Source organism: Chroicocephalus ridibundus, chromosome 11 (genome assembly GCF_963924245.1).
Source record: "Chroicocephalus ridibundus chromosome 11, bChrRid1.1, whole genome shotgun sequence".
Taxonomy (NCBI): Eukaryota; Metazoa; Chordata; class Aves; order Charadriiformes; family Laridae; genus Chroicocephalus; species Chroicocephalus ridibundus.
In genome coordinates this window covers 3,063,366-3,089,628 of record NC_086294.1, presented here as the reverse complement: position 1 = coordinate 3,089,628, position 26,263 = coordinate 3,063,366, and the positions used below count along the sequence as shown (strand labels likewise).

Sequence of the window (26,263 nt, the reverse complement as noted above, 5' to 3'; positions counted from 1 at the left end):
TTATCATTAGCCCAGCTACTTAACGGTGACAACTGACACGCCGTAAACAGTAGCCAGAAATATTTTAGCATCCAGAAGGGCTAACGGCACCGCAAGGGCCCCATCGATCGCCTGCCGGCCGTGCTGGCGCGGGGAGGGGCCTGTGCGGCTACCGGGGGACAGATGAGGCGGCCCCACGTGTGGCTGCGCGGGCACGGCCCCGGCTCAGGGCTGGGGGACGCTGTGGGACCGGCCCGGCTTCTTTTCTTCATTTATTTTTCTGCACTTGCGTTGCCAACGTGGGGCTGCAGCCCCCGGGCCCCATTCAGCCGGCGGCAGGAGAAGCGGTGACGGAAATACCTGTTGTTGCCAGAGAGCAATTTTGAGAGGGAACACAGGAATTATAAGCAATGGCCTCCTCGCCGCCCCGGGAGCGGGGTGTGATCCCTCGGCCGGTGCAGGGGCGGCCGCGGCCTCGCTCGGCGGCCAAACGCTTTCAGCCCGGCACTGGGACACGCCGACGACGGCTCTGCCTTCCCCTCTCCTTGTGCCGCTGAGCAAACCCCGCGGAGAAAGAGCCCCTCGAAAAGTCACCCTCGAAGAGGGGGCGGCGGGAAAACCGCTGGAAGCCGCCCGAGCCGGCGGCCAGCACCCGGCTGCCACTGAGTGTCAGAGCCGTAGGAAAACCTCCACCGCGGGAGGGAGGGAGCGAGCCACGAGTGACCCCCACGGCCCCGTTTTTGCAGACCCCAAGCCCAGCGGGGTCGGCCTCTGCTGCCGCCTGCCCCAAGGACACGGGGCGTGGGGGCTCCCCCCCGCAGGGGAACGGCACCCGCACCAGCGGCCGGGGCTGGTCCCCACGCAGGACACTGGTCACCCCGGCTGCGTGGGCCCAGAGAAGATAAAAGCCTGGTGCGAAGGGGGTCTCCCCACGCACGTGGCAGCAGGAGAGGACAGCAGGGGGGAGCTCAGCTCTTCCTCTCCTCTTGCACCAGTGGCCACCACCCGGCCTTTGACGCCTCGCCTGAGGAAGGCCGACATCGGGAAGACCAAATGAGCCCCATGAAGAGAGGGCAGAGCATCTTCCCCAACGGACCATCCAGCGTGAGGAGGACCCCAACGGGGGTTCATGGGGACAGGGACCTGAGCCTAGAGGGAAAAGAGCAGAAGCTGCACCTGGAAGAGGTGTGTGACGGGAGATGCCCAGCCCAGCACGGAAAGGAGAGCGTGCCGTACATCACGGATGAAAAATCCGCGGCTGGCCAGCCTCAGTCCCTAGGTCATGGTCTGGGAAGCCACCTCCAAGAGCAGGAAGAAGGCAAGCAAGTCTCAATGGTCTGCTGCAGGACAAAGCGTGCTTCAGCAGCCCGTTAGCCGCCGCGACGGCAGGAGCGGTTCCATGGCTGCACCACCCCAGGGCTTAGACAGATGTTTTGACCCCCAGGCCACTGGGACGTGGGTGGCCTCCAAGCAGGGAGGGGCTGCAGGAGAGCTGCCACGGCGGAGCTACATGACCTACACAGCGGGTGGAGCTGGGCTTCTCGGAGGCGGCCACAGCCGAGGGACAGTCCTGCTCTGAGCGAAGGCTGGATTAGAGACCTCCAGAGAGCTCCTCCAAGCAACGTTTCAAGGAAGCAACGCTCAGTCTTCCCGTACAAGCACAGAACGATCCCAAGGCCAACGGTGCTGTCTGCGTGCCCAGATCCATTACGCAGCAGCAAATAAAAGATCACAGACGCCGCGGGTCACCGCCAGGCCAGAACAACGGCACATCAGAGCTGCGGCAACAAACGCTCCCCTGTGGGCAGCAGAGCTGCCTGACCGGGACAGTCCCACCGCCCTCAGCCCTGCCCACCCCAAACGAACCCGCAGACGGACTGAGAACACTCAGAAGGAACCATGGTTGGAGGCAACACAAGCTGAGACTCTGCCTCGCTGTCCCTCTACGGTACATACCTCTGTTTTTCCAGCAGTGCCCCACGCAAAAGAAAACGTTCCCCCAAACGCGTCTGGTTTAGTAACGAAGCTGTTGGCGGGATCTCATTCAGCCCAGCAGTTTATTCAAAAGTGCATTTACATCGGTGCCATCAAAACTCACCCTTGGGCATTGAATTGATCTGGAACTGAACTGGATCTACAGCTAGTTTCACCTTAATTCCTGGATGATGGTATTTACAGAGCCAAGGAGTTCCTTGAAATAGCCGTCTTTGTCACCTTCCCTCTGCTCCTCCGCCGCCAGCTCCTCGTACTCGCTGCGCAGGAGGCTGAGGGTGGTGCTGAGGGCCTGGTCCCCCCGGTAGCGCTCCTTGCAGAAGGCCATCAGCACACCAACCGTCTTGAGGACCTTCTCCCGAGTGTCGTGCTCCGGCATGGCCAGCAGGTTGGAAACAACCACACACCAGTCCTGCTCCACCACCGCCGGGACCAGCTTGACTTGCCGGTACTGCTGGATTTTCTCTTCCATTTGATCTCCGTGCTGCGAGTCCTCAAGCAGCATCTGTGGGAAGTGGTGGGACATGGATTAATATCCCTATCGGGAGAGCAACCGCTTCCAGGTGACACATCGCGGGAGAGTAGGATGCACATCCCGTAACATCTGCCTTGGAAGGTGACTTGCAATGGAAAACCAAGGCGAGGTTGTGTCCTGGTTCCCCATTGCCCATGCACGAAGTTGGCCACAGCGGCCAATCCTGGAGAACTCTTGGTGAGCGGGAGGTTCGGTATCACACGGCCCCAAAAGGGGGACAAAGTTCAGCAGAAGACCTGTAAAATCTGTTCCTTTGGGCTGCCGGACAGGCTCCTTCGGCACCTAACAAACGTCACCGCTTGGCTTCACGCTGCTCTACGGAAGAGACGGAGATCTCGGTCTCCTCCGGCCACTGCCAGACCTTCCCCTCCCAGCCTGCTCCAGAAAACCCCCGATACTGGAACTCTGCGGAGACGGTGCCGAGAGCAGAAAGGCGCCGCGGGGACCGGGGCGGGCAGAGCCACCATCTCTCTTCTCTTCCCAGCCAGAGACCTGCCCCGAGCAGCGCCAGCGCCAGGGGGAGGAAGGGAAACCTGCCACCACCCCGACGCCTTTCAGGCCTTGGCTGGTGGAGTGGCTCTGCTCCCCGACGGAGCGCTCCTCCCGGCTTGGCTGGTGGCCCCCTGGGATAAATACTGTGGCCGTGCTTCACTAATTAGTTCTGAGTCGGCTGCTTGCCTCCACGAGGGCTTCTGCACGGGCGGAGAGCAGAAACCCAGCCCTGGGGAAGGGCGAGGGCGGGCAGCGTGCCCAGGAGCTGCCATGAGAAGCGATGGGACAACCCCATCCCCGGGGGGCACCTGGGTCCCCGAGGGCGCCCGTGACATTTTCTCTGACCTGTTCATCAGCTTTGCAGTGGACTCCTGCCGTCCCCTGGGAAGCTCCTGCAGGGAGCTTGGTCGTGCTCTTTTATCCCACTGATTTACGGGACACGGTGGGGACAAGGCGGGACAACGCCAAGGAGACCTCCCCTCTCCCGGTCCCCCAAGAGAGCTGTCTGCTACACCCCCGCTGGTCACACACGATTTGGGGTGAAAAGGGAAAAAAGACGGCAAAAAAAGCACCATTCAGAGCCCCGGCAGTCTGTGCTTCAGAGCAGAGAGGTGTCGATGTAGTTTCTGATTTTCAAACCAACCTATCTGAACGTCACCCAAATCCGTCACCCCCCCGCTCGGCCCAGCCCTGCATCCCGCCGGGCACCGAGGGCTCTCCCGAATCCTCCACGACGGGGCTGGGATCGCTACGCAGCAGGAGCCACGGGGAACGGTTCGGGGCAGGGTGCCCGCGTGGGCTGCCTTTGCGGGCGAGCAGACGGACGGGAGCACTGCGCCTTCCAACCAGCACCTGATAAAATTTCAGACCCGCTAAAAATAATTTGCACCTTTACAAAGTCTCCTGGAAAACGGCTGTTTCAAAACGCAGACGTTGCTCCGCGGCGCCTGAAACCCAAGTATTACAGCAGCAATAATCTGCGGGGCAAATTGGCTATAAACTGAGTGAAAGTGGATTTAATTTCCGTTCTCTGGAGTAAGAGAAACGCAGTGACTAAACAACAGGCGACGGCAAGGAAAGACGGGTTTTAAACTGACATTTACAGCAGTAATCCAAGGTATTTGAAAATAAACCACTTAACGGCGTGGGCTTGGTTCCAGCGAGGGCTCTGCAGGCAAGGAAGGGCCTCTCCAGCAGGGCACAGCAGCGGCGGCTGGTCCCCGGCACTCGGCTGGTGGCCAGACACGGCAGCCGAGCTCGCCGCAGCCCAGCGCCTTTATTCCCTGCTCCCGTCCTTGCCATTTTGTTATTTAAACACCGTCGGGTGGAAACGGTGGTAGCGGTTTAATGAAAAATAAAGTTTTAAGCTCTCTCTGGGCTCTCCCAGGTGCTCGTCCCCGGCAGCAGCAGCCCACGGGCTGGAGGGAATTCATCCCAACAGCACAGACCAGCACCGACGCTGGATCGGCCCCTGCTCGCCCTCGTCCTGCGAGGATGCTCGACGACCTCTCTCCACCTTCCTCCCCTTTGGCTTGGCGAGGGGATGAAAGTGGGAAGAACCCGGCCAGGTCGCGTCCCCTCCCTCCCAGCTCCTCACCTTCTCCATGATGAGGTCGTAGAGGAGCGTCACCACACGGACGTAGAGGGTCTCCATCCCCTTCTGCCTGAAGAGGCTCCTGAGGACCTGGAGGCCGCCCAGCTTGAGGAACTGCTGCTGGGCGTAAGGGAAGTGTCTCAGCATGGAGGACAGGGCGAAGAGAGCCTGGTGGGGAAAGAGGTCCATCAGCATGGTGGCCATGGCCACCACTTCTCTTTGTGGCATCCCAGGGGGCCAAGAGCAGTGCTCCAACCGTTCTTGTGTGGAGCTCCCCAGCATATGCATTCAAGCCTCTCCTCGCCAAGGGGCATCTCCAAGACCCCTCATCCTCTGATCCCAACCCTCCCCGGTGCTGTGAGGCTGCCCCAACTTGGGTGACTTCCACCCAAACTCCCACCCGGACTGTCACCACGCTCACTAGAACTATAACGCAGAGGGACCTGTGGCCATCACCTGAACAGACCCAACGCCATCGCTTCTCCTCACAGTTCCCACCCACTGGTCCTTGGTACACAGCCCAGCTACGGGCTAAGGACGGGGCAAAGAAGGGTCCAGCACGACTCAGCAGAGCCCGATCCCCTTGAGATGATTCGGACGCCTGGGGAACATCCTTTCCCTTGCACCCACGCGGCTGGAGGACATGACCATGCCGTTTCCCAGGACACAGCCCCAAAACAGGGTCTGCCATGGTGCAGCACCAGGCACCGCCAGCGAGAGACACCAGCACGCCTGCCCTTGCCTCCTGGGCCTCGAGCGTCACGGGGTTAACAACGAGGAGGCAATTAGGGGCCAACCACTGAATTTTACACTTGTCTACTTTGGATGACGGCGGTTTGCAGAGGAGACGGGCTGACGCCGCCCGGGGCAGGGCTGCTGCCCGAGCGGGGACCAGGATGCTCATCTGGGTGCCTGCCAGCGAGCCGAGCCAGCTCCTCCGCGCACTGGGGTGGACCACGCACCCCCCGCTCTCCCTGGACAGATCCGAGCCGACAGCCACGTCTTCCCCAGTCCCATTTGTTTCTATTTTCCATTTTCCAAATTGCCGCCGGTGAATCGGAGGACGTTTCCATCTCCTTTTTTAACCATAGGCCAAAGGACGGGGGAGGGAAGAAATGCACTTTTGGCCTCGCTGCCGTCAATCGCTGCGAGCGCCGGGGTGGAAAACCCACCGGAGCGGGAGTCGTGGGCTGCTGCCCTGCGTGGGAATGGGCTGGGGCACCAACTTATCCTTGGCCTGGAGAGATGGGAGACCACAAGCAGCACGGGAACTGGAAATTAAAAGCCTCTGTCCTCCTGTCAAAGGGGGTTCAACCCTCGGAGGCTCCCGTAAGGCCATGCCTGCCAGCAGACAGTACTGAGCTCATCCCTCTCGCTCTTCCCCAGGGGCTGCCAGCAGGAAGCGTTCAGGCTACCTGGAAAGAAGCGCCCTGCACCCACCACTCAGGGGTTCAAGCGATGCTGGTGAAGGCCTCTGCATGCCCAGCCGTCCCTTCCCACCCCAAAACAAGCTCCGGATCGAGCTACGGGCACTCCCAGGAGGAATTTCTGAGCACGGAGCATCCTGTGGTGCACCTCTCCGGCCAGGATGTCCTCCCACCCATGGCCAACAGCAAACGGGTTGCCGTCTTTCACCCGCTGGAGGATTCTTACCATGGGCTAAAGGGGAAGGTGTCTGTGGGAGCTTGCTAAAGCCCTGGCAGGCCATTGTTGCTCGCGTAACAGCAGCTGCACTAAAGACGAATGAAAGAGCTGGTGGTTCCCTCGCCCCACCGAACCCCCTCTCGCAGGAGGTCACCGTGTTAAATGGTGGCGCCAGGTTTTCGGGAGCAGCCAGATAATTTTACGGCCCGTAAACAGAGGTGGCACCACACGCTAAAGTGAGGGTAATGAGATCTCATGCTCCGGGGAGTACGGCGAGGAGGGAGGGAGGAAGGGAGGGAGCGAGGAAGCCCCCGCCCCGACGGACAACGCTGCACATTTGGCTGGGGGCTCTCGGCGCTACTCGGCTTGCTCCAAAGCCACCGCCAAAGGCAGGACACGGGGCCAGCTCCAGCAATTAGCTCCTTCCAAACGTCAGCTCCCATGTTTGTTAGCCTCTGATCGTCACGCCTGCCACGGGGACCCCCGCCTTTCCTCCCAGAGGAGCCGCAGCACCGAGGCCTGTCCCCCGCGGGGCTGGCAGAGCTGCCGCGCGTGCTGCTGCTGGCAGTAGGGCGAGACCCGCAGTGTCGGGGTTGCCGGGGGGGTGTCCAGCACCCTGGGGTGCACTGGAGCCCACCCAGCGTGGGGAGCAGCGCAGGGTGCCGCTCTCAAGATGTCAGCGATGCCCCAAGGAGCGCTTATATCGAGTTCAGCGTGAAGCTGCCTTTACCCAGCGGCGCTCCCCGGCCCGCTCACCTTCTTCTTGACAGCCAGGGGTTGTTCTGTGGCCAGAATGACCAGGAGCTTCTGCAGCGCGCCGCCCTCGATTGCTTCTATCTGGACTTTGGGGTTGCTGCGGGGACAAACGCAAAAGGCAGGTCACCAACAGAGCGGGGCACAGCAGGGTGGGACGGACCCCGGGTCCGTCTGGGGCAGCACCCCGCAGCGGACACCACCGAGGGTCGATCCAGCTGATCCCAGAGCAAAACCCCCCGCCCAGCTCCCACCACTGGTGGCTGGCCGTTACGGAGGGGCTGGGAGCCCTGTATGGCCACCCCAAACACGGCACATGACTGATGCACCCTGAAGCGATGGCAACAGGGCTGGGGAAGGGCACGCCAGGCCGTCCACATCACCCCACCACGTGCCCACGTCCTACCCCTCTTCCCCCGGCAAGGAGCCCTCCCCCGTGTTTCCCTCGTAGGTATTAATCCTCTGGCTTTGCATCGCATCTGTTCCTTAACAGCCTTTTATTTCGACTCTCACTTCCCCCCCTCGCCTGCTCCTCACTTTCTGTTGATTTGCTCTTTTTGTTAATATAACTTTCTGCTAATTTGTTAAATTCGTTTATTTAAACGCTCCTGTGCCACAGCTCACCTGGAGGAAGGCCCTGCTTGTCCCCAAAGCCTCTGAATCGCAAATTACACCTGGTCTCCCCACCCACGCGCCTCTCGCATCGAGCACTTTCCTCCAAGCGCTACAAATGGCTAAATGCATCCCTCTGCGTGCAAGAACCAGGCTAAAATTTCAGGTCAGGATGTGAAGAGCTGCCCCAGGTGCAGGCAGATGAAGCCAAGCCTTGCCTTCCACCCGCGTTGCCCCCAGGTACCAGCTGCCTGGGCAGGGGCACCTCGGCCACGCAGACGCTTTGCAAACCCACTGCCAGCACATCTTTGAAGGTGGCGGAGAGGTTAGATGCTACAGGCTCCCTCTTGGGCAGGGCTTTTGCAGTCGGAGCACAACGCACCGGCTGTCTACATCCCTGATCCCTGGTCTCTCGCGCTCCGAGGAAGAGCTCCAGCACTTCAGCCTTTGCTCGACTTTGAAGCAGCAATTGCGCTGCAGCCAGACGAAGGTCACACGTCCCTGCTACAGCAAAAACACCCACAGCTCTTACCGCTACCAGAAAGCTGCTGGAGCAGCCTGTGCCAAGCAACCTCCAAGAAATAAGACAGACAGAGGCAGACAGGGTCATAAGAAAACAAAAACAGAAGACAAATGGACTTGGGCAGGGAGCAGCTTTGAATTAAACCCATGGCTCCAAGAAATACAGCAAAACACTACGCTCATCTGTGTCAACCAAGGCGCCGGGCAATCTCTCCAACCCTCCCAGCCCCATCCAGGCTTTGCTTCTCGCACCGTTAGGAGTCATCCAGGGCTCAGAGGCAGCAGGTCTGGTGTGCGGGTTCCCGACTACGATTACCAGGCTGACATCAAGGCAGGAAAAGGGGGGTTTGTTGAAAGCCACCTTTGACTGCTCCTTCCTCACCCACTCGCTGTGGCAGGCACCCAGGCAGAGCCACGGTGCAGGCATCCTGCCGAGGAGGGGGACATCTGTGACCTTCCCACACAGGGAGGAGAAAGAACAAACCCAGGGGCTTCAGCATCCTCCTGCAGAAGAGATTTTTGCGGCGTGGTCCACACATGCGCCCGCAGACCCCCGTGTGCCGGCGCTGCGGCAGCCCCAGCATCCCTGGGAGCAAACAGGCTCCTGGTAATGCCTGGGTCCAGGTGGGACCCGATGCATGTACCGAGATGTATTTGTTCCCCACCCTCACCATGTCAACAGGCACAGCAGAGTCTCCTCCTGCAGCAACACGATGTTATTTTCCACCTCAACGTGGTAGGAAATGACCCGTATGGCCAACCCCCTCTTCCCGCAGAGCAGCGATGGCATCTCTGATGGCCTGGGCTCTCATTTTGAAGAGTCGGGAGTCAATGCAGGCAAACAGCATCAGCCCCAAAACCTTCAGCTGCCTCTGGCAACCCCTGGACGCAAGGCAATTCCCTCCCGGATGACAACCACCGCTCTCACCTCCATCCATACCCACAGTCACACAGACAGCGGTGGCCCCTCCAGCATGGGGACAGCCCAGGGACGGTGCTGCAGCCCCGCAGCACCATGGCACCCTGTCCAGCCTCAGCAACTTCTCCCAGGGCAAATACGGGAAGAGTACAATGGTGGGATGGAGACAAACAGCTCCCAGAACAGCCAGGGGTCGGCTGAAGGCCTGTCTAACATACCCCAGCAGGTGGAAATGTGCTAAGCGTGGCCCTCGCCTCAAGAGATCCAGAGGTAAGTAACAGCTGCCCTTTGGAAGTGAATGAATCCTGCATCTCCTTTCGGTCCAGATGGATTTATAAGTCAGGCTTGTGGTTAGACTCCTCTGGGAGTTCAGAGACACAATACCCAGAAAGCAGCAAGGAAACGCAGCAGTGAGAAGCAATACACGTCCCAAAGTCACTGAAGGTGCCCTCGGCAGCAAGTTGGGCACAGCCGGTGCTCGAGCTGGGATGGCTGAGCACGGCCGTGCCCACCACAACAGCACAAAACCTTCTGCTGCAGAGGCTGGGCAGCAGGAGCAGAGCCGCTGGGGCTGTGATCAGGGCCCTGCACATCTCCGAAACCCACCCGGCCGCTACAGGCGATGGGCAGACGCAGCCCCCCGCTGCTGAGACAAGCTCTGCTGCAAACCAGGCAGGAGCGGGAAGAAGAGGTTTTTTTCCAGCTCTGTTTTTCCAGCGATGGCAGCTGTGGTCTCTGCCTTTGTCTGCGTAACGTTGGGTTGGGCTTGTTTCTGCTTCGAGCTTTTCTGGGGGAAGGCACGGCGCGCAGGTTCGGCTCTGCCTGGCACATCATCAACCACGTCGTCAGGCACGTTTTCAATGCTGGGACTCCATTGAACGGCGCGAACGAGAGGCAAAGAAACCACGGCCGCATTTGCAGACCCCAAGGAGGAGCTGGCAACTCTGACACTCAGAAAATACAACTTTTGATCCAAAACCCCAACCAAATTTCACACGCAAGTCACCCTGGGCAAGGGAGACCAGAGTAAGTGCAGAAAGAGCTTGCAGGCAGGCACTTGCCTGAGCGTAGCTGCACTGAAAGGACTCCTACGCTGAGACCTCTTAGTGCCATTCCAGGAAAACGTGAAGTTTGGGATATCCAAGCTCTTTTGTCACATCTATCTAAAATAAATAATAAGAACTCTTACAGCAAGGGACACAACTGAAAAATTGGTATGCCTTTTAGGGCTTGGCTGGTCACCTGGAGGATTAGATCTAATTAAAACCTCTGAACCATGGAGTTTTTTGCCAAGGAGCACCTCTAGAGGTTAGGAAGCCTTCCTGGATGGTAGGCGTGCTGCTCACTTGTCAACGTTTCTGTTGCTTAATGTCTCTACTATCAATAGTCCAGGCTTCACGCTAACAAAAAAGCCGGTTTGAGGGTTTGGAAAACTCAGCACAGATCCGTACAAATTACGCTGTCAAGGCCAGGGAAAAGCACGGCCTGAACAAAATAAATACAATGAGACAGACAGCGGAGCGCTCGCGCGGGAAACTCAACCTGTGCTAATCTGCTACTGGATAAGGGGATGGTGGCACCAGCAAGGACATTCACCGAAATGAAACTCTGAGGCTGGGACAGAGACAGCCGATGACGACACCCCGTGATGCCACAGTGATGGCAGAGATTTGGGTGCGCTCAACAGATGAGATTAACCAGCTTCAAACCCAGGTGAGGAACAGCCGCGAGGCTACGGGGACTCGACACAAGCGCCGTGCTCAGGTTCAAGCAGGTTTCCAAAGGAGGCCCCTGTGTGCTAAACACAGCCCCGGTTCATCCTGGCAGGACCCACCCTGACTGCAGGGCCACACCGCATCCCCTCCAGATGCGACCCTCACCACCCATCTGAGGTTCTTGTGCCTCCAAGCACCATCACATCCATCTCTCTCTCATCCTGTTCCTGAAGAGTAGAAAGCAAGGGTCATCATAATTGATCCATGCAAGAAACTGCCTGGGTGCAGGGACAGGCTGGGGTTAACAGGTATGCTGCTGGTGGTCATGCTGGACGAGACGCACTGAGCAGGGATGAAGAGTTTGGGGAGACTGGCCAGAATCCCTACTGCCTGCAGGTGCTCACGCTGACATCTCTGAGAAGCTCCTGACAAAGCTCTGTCCCTCACAAGGTGGGCTTTGTTCTTGGGCAGAAGTTCTCAAACTTCTTGAGACATGGGCCATCCGCCCCAGACCACGAGAGGACCTCTGAACAGCTCTGAGCATGGGCCACCAGACCCTCTTGATACACATCCTGGAGACAATACCCTCTTTCATAGAATCCTAGAATGTGCTGGGTTGGAAGGGACCTCTAAAGGCCATCTAGTCCAACCCCCCCTGCAGCGAGCAGGGACATCTTCAACTAGATCAGGTTACTCAGAGCCTCATCCAGCCTGGCCTTGAACGTCTCCAGGGATGGGGCCTCCACCCCCTCTCTGGGCAACCTGGGCCAGCGTCTCACCACCCTCAGTGGAAAGAACTTCTTCCTAATGTCTCATCTAAACCTGCCCTGCTCTAGTTTCCCAGGGTGTAGTCTACAGTCTGCTCTCTGTGCTTTCAAACCCCAACCAAGGCTGATCCTCCACCCAACTCAAGACGTCCCCGCTGCCTGCAGACATCCCTGCTTCTCCCCAGCCCTCCCAGGGACCTCCGTAGACGGGGTCACCCAGCAGTGACGGGGCTGCCACCCACACCCTCAGGAGCACACCGCAGCAATTAAGAGGCGCCCTTTTGATCACAAGACAAACAACATTTATGTTTCCCACTGCTGCCTCCTCCCGAAGCTCCTGGAGTTGTGACTTTGCCGAGCACAAATTTAATGTGCCATTTCATCATGTTTCCCTCTCGGTGGCTGCGGGAGGGTGACCGTGCCCTTCGGCAGCCAGGGGAAAAAACAAAAGCAGGGGAGGGAAAGCCACCAGAAAACCTCCATCTGAGCCTGCCTGCTGCAGCTCGCAACGGCAGAAGGAAACACTCCATTTTCTGCCAGTTTATATTTCACTGCGTTGGAGTTACAACTTCCCACGAGGGGCCAGAAATTATTACAGTCAAGGCTTGTTTGCCAGAGCACTGCAAGCCTCAACAGCGCACAGAGAGGAGCAAAAGGAACAAAAACAAGGGCTGACGCGCTGTGATCAGCGCTATCGGAGTAAAACTGAAATGAAGTCGCCGCAGCGCCTCGGTGACCGGTGACAAGTCCTGCCTTGGGCGGGTGGTGAAGGCAGAGATGGGATCCAGCATCTTCCACCGGCTGCTGGGTCAGGATATTTATCACAGAATGGTTCGGGTTGGAAGGGACCTTAAAGCCCACCCAGTGCCACCCCCCTGCCCTGGGCAGGGACACCTCCCACCAGCCCAGGTTGCTCCAAGCCCCGTCCAACCTGGCCTTGAACCCCTCCAGGGATGGGGCAGCCACAGCTTCTCTGGGCACCCTGGGCCAGGGGCTCACCCCCCTCACAGCAAACAATTTCTGCCTCAGATCTCATCTCAATCTCCCCTCTTCCAGTTTAAAACCCTTCCCCCTCGTCCCATGGCTCCCCTCCCTGCTCCAGAGTCCCTCCCCAGCTTTCCTGGAGCCCCTTTAGGGCCTGGAAGGGGCTGGAAGGTCTCCCCGGAGCCTTCTCTTCTCCAGGCTGAACCCCCCCAGCTCTCTCAGCCTGTCCCCACAGCAGAGGGGCTCCAGCCCTCCCAGCATCTCCGGGGCCTCCTCTGGCTCCGCTCCAACAGCTCCGTGTCCTTCTGCTGTTGGTGCCCCAGCGCTGGAGGCAGCACTGCAGGGGGGTCTCACGGAGCGGAGCAGAGGGGCAGAATCCCCCCCCTCGCCCTGCTGCCCACGCTGCTGGGGATGCAGCCTGGGATACAGTTTGCTCCCTTCTTTTTTCCTTCCATTAAAGCTCTTTGTGGAAGCAGCACGACCTTAGCACACGGATGACCATCCGGAAGATCTACCAACATGATGGATGCTTCCTGGAGGAGACACGGCCTCACCAGCTGGGATCAGAGCCCTCCAAACAGCTTCTCCATGCGCTGTAGCGTTGGGCTGTTAGGGACCCGCTTGCGGGACGGCTGCCGTTTCTCCACGGACATTCTTTCGGGCACGGTAAGGAGCAGCACCTGCACAGGGGATGCGGCTGTTGCTCCTGAAAATCCAGCACGGGCTTCTCTGCCATTCTGACTGGCAAACTCATGACATGGAAGCAGCTCCCCTTTTGCTGAAGAAGGGATTTTTTTTTTTAAGAGCACTGTCCGTGAAGGGACACCCTTACCTGTTCCTCCTGGGATGACCCCAAGCACACGTGCACGAAATTTCGGAGAGACTTTTCAAAGTTTTGCCAGACTGCACAGGCGAGGGGCGTGGGAAGACTGAAAAGCAGCAACACAGCCCTGAGGCAACAGCGGCTCTTGAGTTAGACGGGAACTTGCAAAATTAGATTTAAATTAAAAAAAAAAAAAAAAAAGGGGGGGGGAAAGCCAAGCGGTGTGAAGGGACGTGGGGCCTCAGAAGCACAGAGCAGGGCAGGCAGGCAAACGCCTTTGTCTCTCCTGCTCTGGCAGGGACACACAGAGAATATTTATTTCTTGGCCTGCTTGTTGTACAAACCGCATGAGACGCTAGAAAAAAAGAGCGTCACCTCCTTACTCTGAGCATCCTGCTAAAGCCAAGCAGAGAAAGAACCAAAAGGAGGTGTGAATGGGGGAGTGCGTGAATGGGGGAGTGCGAGGGAGGGGATGCTCCTGTCTGGCAGGGCAGGGTGCTGAGCACAGCCCTTCTCCTGCCCCGGCGGTGGTGTCCCACTGCGGCGGTGGCTGCACGCCCACTCCGGTGGCCACCGGCTGCTGGGCATCCTCCCCAGGGCACGGGGAGGTAAGTCTGGAGCTCGTGCTTGGATGAAAGCCCGGCGTGACGGTGAAAAGGCATGATAATCACCGGGCTTAATGGACAGGACTTAATGGGTCTCTTCTCTCCTCAGAGCCAGCGCGGTCTGCGATGCCGCATGGGAAATCAAAGCCGGGATCAAAGTCTTTAAGTCTGCGAAACAGCCTAAAAAATTTAGTGTAGTCTATTTAGCTCGTGCTATAACCTGAGGATCAGAAACAGGCAGCAAGGCAGCACGGCTTACCTCCCCCTCCTCCTCCACCCATCCCCCTTCCCCAGTTTTCACTCCAAAATCTGTTAACGAAGAAAACGAGAGCGCACCGATGTTTTGCTCAAAGGAGAACGAGGCGGCTGGGAACCGAAATGCGGCTACGATGGCATCACCCTGAAACACAGCTCTCGGAGCCCTGCCTGCCTTCTCATGCCTCTCAGGCCCTCACACCCGGGTAAGAACTGGAAAGGCAACGGAAAAGGTCGTTTCTGCGAGTCCTGGAAACCAAAAGCAACGCAAGCAGGGTCACACGTGAAAAGGGCAATGACTTCTTCAGAGGCCTCTGTATTTGGAGGATTTCTGACAGCTCTTGTAAGTATATTCACGTTAAAATCACCTGACAAGCAATAGAGAGATGAAACTAATCATTACGATGTCAATGTTTAAAGGTTTGACTGGAATTCAGTAATTCCAGCCCGAACTATAGCCGTGAATCTGAGATTCTACGTAAGGGCAGAAAAAAGAGAGGCAGGATGATCAGCAGCTCATTAATACTTGTACGATTGAATTTTAGATTGCAGGTTTAAGAAAAAACAAAAAAATGAAAAAAGCATCAAAACAGTCCAAGTGAGAAGTGACACATGCAGAAAACACGCTTTCCGACCGCGTTCAAAGCACTGGCATGAACCATCCCCACTGGAAACGACCGCGGAGCCGCTGCAGTGAGCCCAGCTGGCTCCGACCCACGACTTCCCAGGTGATACATCTCCTTCCCAACTTTGCTCTCCAGAGGAGGATAACTGGGACAACTCAATGCGAACAATTCGCAGCGCCCCCCGCCCCCTGAAACAAGCACCCTGGCTCTGCCGTGGGACGCCAGCAAATGACGCTTAAGTGCAGGGTTGGGGAATCTCTTACAAAAATACTTATTTAACGGAGGCTTTCCATTATTGCAGCGTCTCACGCGACTGAAAAGGAGACGGGACATTTGCACGCACGATATGAGATAAAGAGGGTAATGATAAGATAACCCCGACCCCAAACAGGACGCCTGCAACTATTCGGAGTTAGGGATGAAGCGCACACACCCCCAAAGCCCCCACCTAGGTCCGCATGCAGCAAAACCGGCCTAGAAAAGCCTCTTCTCTGAGCATCAGCTCAAACCTGAGTTTATCACAGATAAAGGCCTTCAGAGCCACGACTTAAGGAGATTAAAAACCACCCAGAAAAATGGAGCCCTAAAGTAGTTGTGCCGATCAAAATACAGCGAAGAAGAAAGTGGGGGGCGAGGGGGGAAAACCTGACAAAAGGAAAAACTAGGTTTCAATAGGCAACACAATACCACAATTTCGTATGAAAGATGTGAAGCATAAAAGAGGTGTTAGATGTTCAAAAGCCCAGAATATAGGAGAGACATTAAAAAAAAAAAAAAAAAAAAAAAAGCCCCGAGAAGATGAAAATCTCCACTTCAATGCAATGCTGCCTTCTCACTTTCTGCCAAGCCAGGCACTCATGGCACTAGCGGGGGAGCAGCCGCGTCCCTGCGAGAGCAACGCGTCTCAACGTGACATAATGGATTACACAGACGCAAGTACGGGTTTTAATGAGCAATTAGGTTATTGAATATTTGTTGCTAAGAGGAGAATAGAACTGCAGAGAATAAGTCGGAGCCGAGTACGTGATCCCGCGATTTTGATGGGCTAATGCGATACTTAAACCGGGGGAGCGTGAGTCACCCCGGAGAGGCAGAAACAGCGTGGAGGACTGCCTGGGAAAAGCTGGGGAACCTTGGCTCGCTATCGACCGTGTATCCACATCCCAGACACCACCAAGAGATAGCGGAGTTTCTTATGAGCCCTACAACATCCCCGCTGGAAGCGGGACGGCTATAACGTCCCGTTACGGACAAGCCCCGAGTTCCCTGGGGACACAGTGACATCGGGTTTAACTGGGGAAACCTCTCAGATAGGCGATGTGAGTGGGAATTACCTGACGTGAGTTTCTGGCCCTTTGCAGTCACACCGATTTCGAGCTGGAAGAGCAGAGCAGAGCTACTTCTCGCGACGTGCCAGGGTCGAGAGCCATCGAGAGCCCCGCGGGGAGGGGACCCGGCTCGCCGAAGCCCAGAGAGGGCAAGGCTGAGGCGGCTAATATTTCATAACAGGGGAAAAAAAAATAATAAAATCAGATGAGCTGCAGGGCTGTAATGTAGCATAACAGATGGATAATTAGATTTATACGAAAAGCTGTAAAAGTAAGTAATTAAATAAAAATACAGAATAGCGAATCTGCCGCCCGCAGCCAGACACCTCGCAGGGGTGCAGGAAGCCCCTGCAGCCGGGACCCAACGTCCCAGACACAGGGGAGCCAGCGGCACCCCTGTCCCAGCCACGGGGGACTCGTTTGGGTCAACCGAAATGAGTTGTCACCCAAAGCACGACCGCTCCGGAGAGGAGCGATGGGAACAGTGGGACCAAGTCAAGTTGCAGCGAAACCCCCTCTTCCTCCTCACCTCTCCGGGGAGCAGAGTAGAAGAGCGAATACCAGCTCTGGACAATAAAATCTTAGGTGCCGTAAGAAAATCGACCACGCCAGATTGTCCGGCTGAACGCACACAAACAACAAACCGACAGGTGGTATTTATATCCGTAGGAAAAAAGGTACCGGGAAAACGAGCCGGAGATTGCACAGAGGGTAACAGAAAGCGAGCCCAGGCAGGAGTCCCACTGTCCCAGCACGTGTGAGGCTCCCCAGGACACCCCCAGAGCCCCTCTCTTCCCCTGACCCTTGTCTTTGCTATCTCTGAGCTTTATTTTGGTGCCAGTACATGTCCCCCAGCTACGCGGCCGTCAGTGCTGACGGCCGGGTGACTCCCTGCTCTGCTTTGGAGGGGGCTGTTGTCCACCCGAAGCTCCCACCGACGCCGGGGCAAGTGGAGGGGTGCAGCTCTCAAGAGCCTCAGGTACCAGCTCAGCTTTCACGAGTTTAATCGAAAACCCGCAAACCATTTTATGATGAAAAAGCAAAGGTTTTTGGATTCTCGGGGCTATCGCCGTCAGCCTGCCAGCGCAGAGCCGGAGGAGCCTGCAGAGGAAAGGGTCCGGAGCAGCCCCATCAAGGCTAGCCCATCTCCTCCGTTCTCCTGACGGTGAGGGATGGGCCCGTGCAGTCCACTCCGGAGGTTTGTCAGCCCGCTGTGATTTAGGGGCTGGACTGGGTGACTCATGCTCCGTCTGCAACCATCAAGGGAACTGCCTGAGCTCCCTCCAAGCACAACGTGTCGAATGACTGATCCTTCCAGGCAGGTACGAGACTGTGCTCCACGGTGCATGGAGAAGGACATCACGGGAACTCCTCCAGCGCTCCATCATCCAAACTGATGCTTTATCTTGAGGCGTAAATCAACCTTAAGGCTGTATGTGCCATGCTTACAAAACACTCCCTATGCAATTCTGAAAGCCTGTTATTTTACCGTAGGTCAAACGCGTATCAGTGCCTAAGGATGGGGTCTGTTTCATTGGAGGCTGCGTTAATAAAAAGTGAGCGATTCCCTCCGAGCGCAAGCAGAACCCATTTATTTCCTTGCCATTTTGGCCACAGCCCACAAAAACGGCGTTGATTTCTTTTCAAAAAATCACAACGCAGCGAGGAACAAGAACAATATTGCAGGATTAATACCACGTCCTTGAGCTCATCCAGCGTTTTTCATCCCAGAGACTTCAAAGCGCCCCCTCGATTTATAGACAGGGAAAGCGAAGCGCTCCCAGGAGCGTCGGCTGGGCTCCTGCCGCCCCGCTCCTCCCCTTCCTCACACTCCTTTTCTCTGCGAGCCTCCGGCCTCCTGGCTCCGAAACCGAACTGGCCTGGGATGGCGGCAAACGCAGGAGCACTCGAGGCCTTACCCAGCTCTTTGCTGCTGTAGGACCCCTGGACGAGCCCCTTCTGCGACAGCGACTCGCAGCGGGGCAGCTTTGCACGGAAGCATCCCCGCCAGGTCTGCCATCCATGGCGCACTGAGCGTCATTCCAGGCATGCAAAGTTACCCAGATATTCCAACAAAACCTATTCACACGCCTTAGGTAACGTGAAAACACTGCAGAAAGCTGTCTGAAAGCACCCCAAGAAAGGAAGCCGTAGTGCTAACCGCCGGGCTCCTAACACTGCGGCTTATATTCTCCCGTGGCAATGAGTGTCCGTAGAACTAATATCTTGAAAGACGTTAAAAGGCGGCCCGAGGCTAAGACCTTTGATTGTTATTCGCTTTATTTGTTTGCTTGCTCATTTAGGCTGATTTTTCTTTAAGACAAGTGCTAATAAGAAAGCCTTTGCCTGGCGTGTCCCTGTTGGGAACGCCAGCGGAGCGCAGGCACTCTCCAGCTCTTCTTCCACCAGCCCCAAAGCGAAGTGTGAGAACAGGCACTTCGCTTCCCTCCCTTCCAGCAGCATCTTCGCGATGCTCTGTCCTATTTTAACCCTGCCATCTGTTTCGCAACTCTCCGCGTTCCTCCCGTAACCGAGGAAGGCAGCGCGTTACATCAAGCAAATCTTTCTATCCTCTCCCACCCGTTTTGCTTACGGACGTGCCCCGGAGCACCCCCGGGCGCCACCGCGCAAGGTATTGCTCTTAAACCACCGCTCACCGCTTACCAGCCTCCTCTCAAAGCACCGCACTCCTCTACAGGCAAGGGAAGATGCTGGATCACAGGGAGAATCACACCCACTGCAATGTCATGTTTTAAACTCCGGCTGTTCCCATTCCCAGCGGGTTTAGCAGTGCTATTAGAATCATTTTAGACTAGAAAAGGAGATTTGTTTCACTGAGTCATGATTCAAAAAACGAGACTTCGCTCCATTTACAAAAGCAAATCACCACCTCGCAAATGCCAAGCGCAGATTTCAGCTCCAAAAGCGAAGCCCGGGGAACGCTTCCAGCCGGAGAGAGAATGGAAAAGCTGCATCTGCAAAAGCTGGGAAACCTTTTTTTTTTTTTTTTTTAATTTATCCGGTTTTCCTAAATGGAAAGCATGACCTGTGGAACACCAGAAATCTAACTCGTTCTGCATCGAGGGGCTCAATCACGCATTGATAGAGGGGAGAGTGACAGCCCGAGCGCCACCACGGGACCAGGGACCGACGATCCAAGCCAGTTCCCGGGTGGGAAGCCCTCAAGGAAAACTTGGGAGCCACAGAAAGCACCAGCCATTCTTTCTGCTTTCTGATTCATCCCTACTCAAACACCCACATGCCACGGCAGAGGAGGCTGGAACTGCTACATTTAGGATGACATTTAAAAATCAAGGTTGTGCCGCTGATGGTCATTAAAAATCCAACAGCATTTTTCAGAAACAAGTGGGTACTCGCATCGGTGTCCCTGCCAAATATCAGCACAGCAGTCATTTTTCTAGCAGCTTCAGTTAGACGCTAAAGGAAAATTGTACCCACCTATAATTACTGTTATTACTGTTGTTGTTGTTGTTTAAAACATTCACTATTATACCTTTATATTTTCTAAATACAAAATAAGACGGAAACATTTCCCCAAACCTCTCTAAGTGTCATATTCATCTCACGTAACGTTAGATACCTAAAATTAAGACACCCAGCTCAGACGAGCTGCCTGGGCTCCCTCAGTAACGTGTTCCAACCTGCGCTCTGCACCCCCCCGGAGACCCAACCCCCGTCTCTGTATTTCCATGAGACTTGCCCGGGCTAATCCAAAAAGGCAAGTCTATGGTCCAAGGCTTTAGAGTCGCTCTAAAGGGGGCTACATCTATTTCGGAAAGTGTCGGAGGAATTCACGGTCACCGGCCGCAAGCAGAAATGATGATTTGCCCCATGGGAGATGGGGGTGTTCTTTGACTCCTGTCTTACGACGGGATGATTTGCCTTTTGGAGGCGTCTCTCTCCCCTGGTTGGAGATGGAGCCTGGGTAGTTGGCTCAGGTGGACACTCGTAAAGGAAGACTGAAGCTAGGTGACGTGGACCCCATCTTCAGAGAGAGGGCGAAGGAAATGCCTGAATCAAGCTGTCAAAGAGTTAAAATGACCAAGCGAGCTAATAAAACACATTACTAATGCAACGACTTAATGTGCGTACCCGAGGCACAAAGCCACAGCAGGTACCACAGCCAAACGGGATGCTCAGAAAGGGCTGGAGCAAGGAGAGGAAGCACGTTCAGAAGGGAAGGTTTTGCATAAAAGACGCAGCGGAGTAAGATAATTATGCAAGGAGAGGGGAATTTCAGCAGCGTGTCCCACATCACCGACTGACAGAGAGAACGCATTCCTCGACAAAGAAAGCCGACATGCCAATTAAGTTTTAACGACCCTAAAGGCAAAGAGAAAAAGCCCTCATCTGCTGCGGTGGTGGAGGGAGCCAACAGACAGACTTAGCCTGGCAATGAAATGGTTAGGAAAAGCCAGAAAGATCTTGAGATGAACACTGTTTTTGTAATGAGGAACGGTGATAGGGGCATCAGAGGTAGGTTCTTCGAGGCAGGAGATAAGGGCTTAACCACCAGAGCAGAAGAAAGCTGGGAGAGCAGAGAGCGGCTGCGGAAGATGAGATGCCTGGATTCAGAAACAGCTCGAAGGCGAAGGGTGAAGGAGGAAGCGGAGTTCAATTTATTCAACGCTCTGGAACTGTGGAAAGACATACGCTCCGCAAACGTTAGTTGTGATGATCACTTCCCACTGCTAGACTCCGTTAAGAGAGGACGGGAAGGTGACACAACCAGAAGTTCACACATGTGCTGCGAAGGCGCAGGAGGAGAGCAGACTTGCCAGTAATTGCCGGGACGCAAAACCCCAGTCGATGGCAGCCTAGTAAACAAATCTGGGTCTGCGGTTCCCATCTGCCTTGTACCGCGGGGGGAGGGAAGCCACTGCCCAGGGGGTCTGCTGAGGCCATGGGGCATGCCGCCGGGTGGTCTGCCTGCCCCGGGCTGCCGTGTTTGCCTTCAGAAGCTGTAGATGCTCTGAAGCATCACTTCAGAAAACAATGGTCCTAAACCGATGCTTCCTCCCCAGACGGACATTTGTGAACCTACGCAGGACACCCTACGCTGAGCTGGTGTGGATTATCTCCTTGCCAACGTCCATCAGCTCAGCACACAACAATCAGACTGATTTCGGGCCGTTTACACAAAGGAGGTGTGCCCCTGAGCACACAAACCCTACGAGATGAGAAGCTCTGCGCTAATGACTAATGACACGGGTGCATCATCCTCCCATGGCCATCCCCTGGAGTGTGAAACGCTGGCCTCCTTCCCAAGCAGAGCTGCTACTACCTCCCACAGACAATATCCACGACTGATTTGTGACGATGAGGTCAGCATCCACAAACGTCCTGCCTTCTCCTCTCCTTACTCACATCCTTCCCTCTCTGCTCCGCCCAGCAGCAAGGACACCAGCTTGCCACCGCTCCAAGGAGGACCAGCACAGCTCATCATCCTCCCCCACCGCGTGGGCCGGCTCTTTGCCTTACCCCAGAGCTGACGGTATCGACTGGTACCAGCACAGCAAGGTGAGACCTTCCCCAGGCTGGGCAATGCAGAGTCCAGGTCAACAGGTCGCGTGGGTGACGTGACTCATCCGAGCAGCTGTCTGGAAACCATCACCCCATGGAGAATCAGTCATCCCATTAACCCTACCTCCTTCCCGCTCCGCTTCTGCCTAGTGCGCAACAGCGAGGAAAAAAACCTCTCAGTTTGATCTCAATTGACCAATTTGCAATTCGGCAATGGACATCATCTCTTCTCCCCCAGGAGGGCCCACTGGACAGCACGAACTGGAAACAAAGCGATTATCATGTTGGGAAATAGGATTTGGACAGGCTTTGTTTAAGTCCATCTCAAAGAACAATGAGATTTAGTCCAAATTCTCTCTCTTTTGTGTGCCTTCTCTGTAAATTCCCCAAATGCAGCACGAATCTTCCAGCCTGCTCGCCATGGGATGAATCTGGGCAGGTTCCCGGGGCTCAAATACTCATCCATGTTTATGTCCTTCACGCTGCGCCGTGACAGCACGTGTCGCATAAAGCCTCGGACAATCTGGGTCCACATATTTATGGCAATGGACCTCCGTGTTTGACAACCCAAATCCGGGGACCTACAGCCGACTGCGGACACATTACTCGCTCTTGAAATGTAGGCCACAAAGCTACTTTAGTTCTGCTTTCGCTTGTAAATCAGGGGCTTACATATGTAATTGGCCTAACCGTAAGAGCAAACAACAGCAGTGGTAGCACAGTGCCAGCAATTATTCATGCCTATAATAAACGCCTGTAAAACTGAAAGCCAAGCCTTTAGAAATCTGGCTCCTCACCGCACACATGAAAAAAAACCCCAAAAACTCGTTTGCGGGGCTTGGCCAGTGGAGTTTTTCATTTCGGGGGAGAGACTGAAGGGGGGTACAGATTTTTTTTTTTTAATTTTTTTTTGGTTTTTTCATTCTATAAAAACACCGCTGGTGCCTACGTTTAGGTCACAGATGATTCTGGCTACATTTCAGAGTTTTGGAATAAACCCAGTGACAGGCACGGAGGACAACTCTGCCCTGCGTATTAACAGAGTAGCTCTTCGGGAAGAAGCGCAGCTGATCCCCATCCCTCAGGATGCGGGAAACAAGAGTAAATTGTTTACAGACAGCCCTTCTTCCCTGCCTCTGCTGAGCCAGCAGCCAGCCTGCCGACGAGCTGTCATCCCTGGAGGTGACGTACAACCCCTGGCCCTACAGCTTCTGGGCAAACGACCACGCAGCGTTAGTCCGTGCGAGAGCAGAGATGCTGACCCGGTGTCTCGGACAGGTCCGACCAGTTAAGGATGGCATCCGTGCCCATAAATCGCTCCTTCGGGTCAAGGCGCAAACAGCACGCTGCCTCTCTGTGTCCTCTTCAACCAACCGCGGCTACGGCTCACGGCGCCCGGGCAACGCAGCCGCCCTAGGACTCGCAGGATGAAAGGTGTGATGAGATCATTCTTTTTGCTCCACGCATTCCTCACCCGCAACATCAGAGCAACCCCTATAAAACTCTCCTAGCACGTTGCTGCAAATCAACACGGTCTTCCTTGATGGCAAAGACCCCGCTGGCAACAGAAGTCACAGAGTCACAGAATCTTCATGGTTGGAAAGGACCCTTAAAGTCCGCCCACTGGGTGGTTCTCACAAGCCCAGCAGACAAGCACCCTGCTCAGATACTATCAATTTTAGTCTTTGAATTGCTTTAACAATTAGCAGAGTTGAAAGGGAGCAAACGGAGTGAGGATGGGGTGACTGTCTGGGAGCAGACCCGCAGCCTGATGTGCTAGAAGGCACCACACAGATGTGGGCGACCACCAGCACCCCTTCACACAGCAAACGGGCACGTCACCGCACCGCTGGCACAGAACTCACCCCACGCCCTAAAAAGCAACGCATCAAGTCTTCTCCTTGGTCCCTGCTGAGTGAAACACGCCGTCACCTCTCACAAGATCCTACAGATGCCCTTCCACACACACACACCTTCTACGCGCCTGATGAGGGGACTGGAACACCTCTCTGATGAAGAAAGGCTGAGAGATTTGGGTCTCTTCAGTCTGGAAAAAAGACAGCTGAGGGGGGACCTTATCAACACTTATCAATACTTCAAGGGTGGGTGTCAGGAGGATGGGGCCAGGCTCTTTTCAGTGGTGCCCGGCAACTGGACAAGAGGTAACGGGCACAAACTCGAGCATAGGAAGTTCCATCTCAACATGAGGAGGAACTTCTTTGCTGTGAGGGTGGCAGAGCCCTGGCACAGGCTGCCCAGAGAGGTGGTGGAGTCTCCGTCTCTGGAGACATTCCAAACCCGCCTGGAGGCGTTCCTGTGCCACCTGCTCTGGGTGACCCTGCTCTGGCAGGGGTTGGACTGGATGATCTCCAGAGGTCCCTTCCAACCCCTGCCATCCTGTGATTCTGTGACCTCCTCATGTACACACACTGGCCAAGGGCTCCAGGGTCCGTGGTCCAGCAGCTTCGCTGGCCCCACGCTCCTCCAGCATCACGTCAGCCCTTTGCTTCCTCGGTGCTCACTGGGTAGCAGATTTCTCCCATTCCAGCAACAACCTGGACCTTCAACGTGCTTTGGACCCCCCAAGGTTAGAAGGTCTGAGGTACTGACAGACTTCCTTACCCACGAATCAACCGTTTTATATTCTCCTTTGGCATTGCCGGTTTTTTTTCCTCCTGCTTTAAGTGGTGGCTGAGCATGACCGGGAAGAGCTCTGTAAGGACTGCTGTCCCTCTTCAGAAATATTCTGTAACTACCAAGTTTTAGTACCTTCTGAAGGAAACTGCATTCATCACAGTTCAGAAGGGACCTTTTGGCCTAATCCCCACTAGAAAAACCGCCAAGCTGATCCTCCCATCTCACAATTAACAGTGACAGAGACTTCACCATACCGGGCAGTGCGGTGCTGCTATGACAACAGGAACGGGAGACTCGTTAAGGGACTCATCGAGAGGGATAACGAGCAATCACAGCTCACAGAGAAGGCAGAAATCAATGAGAGCTGTTGATATCGCAACATTTTGCCGGATTGGGCCAGGTATTCGGTGAGCTTTGAAAGGTTGACTCGCATCGTCAGGGTAGGATCGCCGCGAGTACAACTTCTGAGGACAGGCAGATTCCTGGGGAGTAGAGAATGAATATTCATGAAGGAACTCAGTTTGGGAAAGGAAATGAATCAAGTGTGACAAATGCCGCCTATTAGGAAAAGAGGGTGGCGTCTATTTTTAGTGGAGTTAAGCAAACATTAAAGCTCACTCTCTAAGAACTCCAAATAATGCCACTCCTTGGCTCTGCCTCTCCACCGCCAGATAAGAATTTAGCAGCACGTTGCCACCAGCCAAAACCCGCTCGCCTGAACAGAAGTTTTCCCATTTAGCCCCCGTATGTGTTTTATAAAAATAAAAGTTTTAATCTCTAATCTGCATAGGAAGATGTGACGGATTCCACCAGGATTTATTTTTTTTTCCCCCCTCTCCAGAATCATAAGGCTTGAAGGAACCTTTTTAAGACGGAAGAAAACGCTGCATTCAAATCTCCTAAAAGAGCACTCACGCGGAGCTGTAATCACTTCAGATGCACGGAATTATCAGGAGGAGAAAATTCATCTCACTTAGAATCAAGACCCAATTTGATGCAGAAAGGAAGAGGCTTGGTTTGCCGCCGTGCCAAGCACTCAGACTTTTCACCGAAGTCAAAGAAGCTACAGCTGCTCCGAGCCATTGAAAATCATGCCCAGAATCTCCAGCGAAACTTGTTTGCAGAGATGGCAGCAGGCTGATAAGGATGTTGACTATTCCAAACAGGCCCACGTTATTTTATATTTTTAGAGATACTTAGCCTGCCTATTATTATTATTAAGCAGAGGTGGAGTATTTACTGCCTCCTTCTCGGAAATCTGTAAAAATGCTGCCTTTCAGCAGACTCCTCTTCTCTTCTGGTGAGCATTAAAGAGTTTCCTTCTCTCACATTTCATGCCCACAACTTGTCCAATTAAATAAGACAAAAGAGAGAGAATATTGCCTGATAAAAATAACACGATCCCCACAAAGCTATTTGAGCGGCCTTGATCCCATAACCTAAGGTGCTGCCAAGCCGTTGATTCAGACCAGAAGGTTCGGAAAGCTCTTTCCAGGGTCGTCCTAGCAGTGAGCGTTTAGAAAAGCCCTGGGCAAGGGGAGAACACGACCCAGGGATGAAGGACCCTTGCAGCAAGGCTTTTCAAGTCAAAATGCCCCATTTCTTACCAACTCCTCCACCTGCAACACCAGGTGGCTTCTGGCACCTCTCCTGTAGAGCTTCAAACATGCTCTTAAAGGTGGCTTACAAAGAAGCAGCTCTGAAATCAGACATGTCAAGTATTTACTATCGCTATCCGCCTGCGGCACCGATCAGGCTGGGTGACAACGAAGAGCAGAAAGACGCGGTTTTTCCCCGAGCAGCCAAACCTGGGAAATCTGTTGGCCGTGCACGCAGGCGCCGTCCATCTCATCTGGGACTCTGGGATCAGAGGTGGTGTCTCCTCCTGAGGTTCCTTCCCTGGTCTCTCCCTCCCAATCACGTGCCCCCACCACTTC

General features: G+C 55.2%; 1 protein-coding gene across 6 annotated transcripts in view; it reads right to left on the bottom strand.

Annotated features, from left to right (window-relative positions):
- Window positions 1-2,017: 2,017 nt before the first annotated feature.
- SIL1 (SIL1 nucleotide exchange factor) overlaps window positions 2,018-26,263 on the bottom strand; it is a 99,213-nt gene continuing 74,967 nt past the window's right edge. For all 6 annotated transcript variants that reach the window (XM_063348837.1, XM_063348840.1, XM_063348836.1 and 3 more), the window contains 3 exons: window positions 6,993-7,089; window positions 4,596-4,760; window positions 2,018-2,476 (listed from right to left, as the gene is read on the bottom strand). In XM_063348837.1, coding sequence (XP_063204907.1) covers window positions 2,126-2,476; window positions 4,596-4,760; window positions 6,993-7,089 — 613 coding nt within the window. In that variant the 3' untranslated portion in view covers window positions 2,018-2,125. The remainder of the gene's footprint in view (window positions 2,477-4,595; window positions 4,761-6,992; window positions 7,090-26,263) is intronic.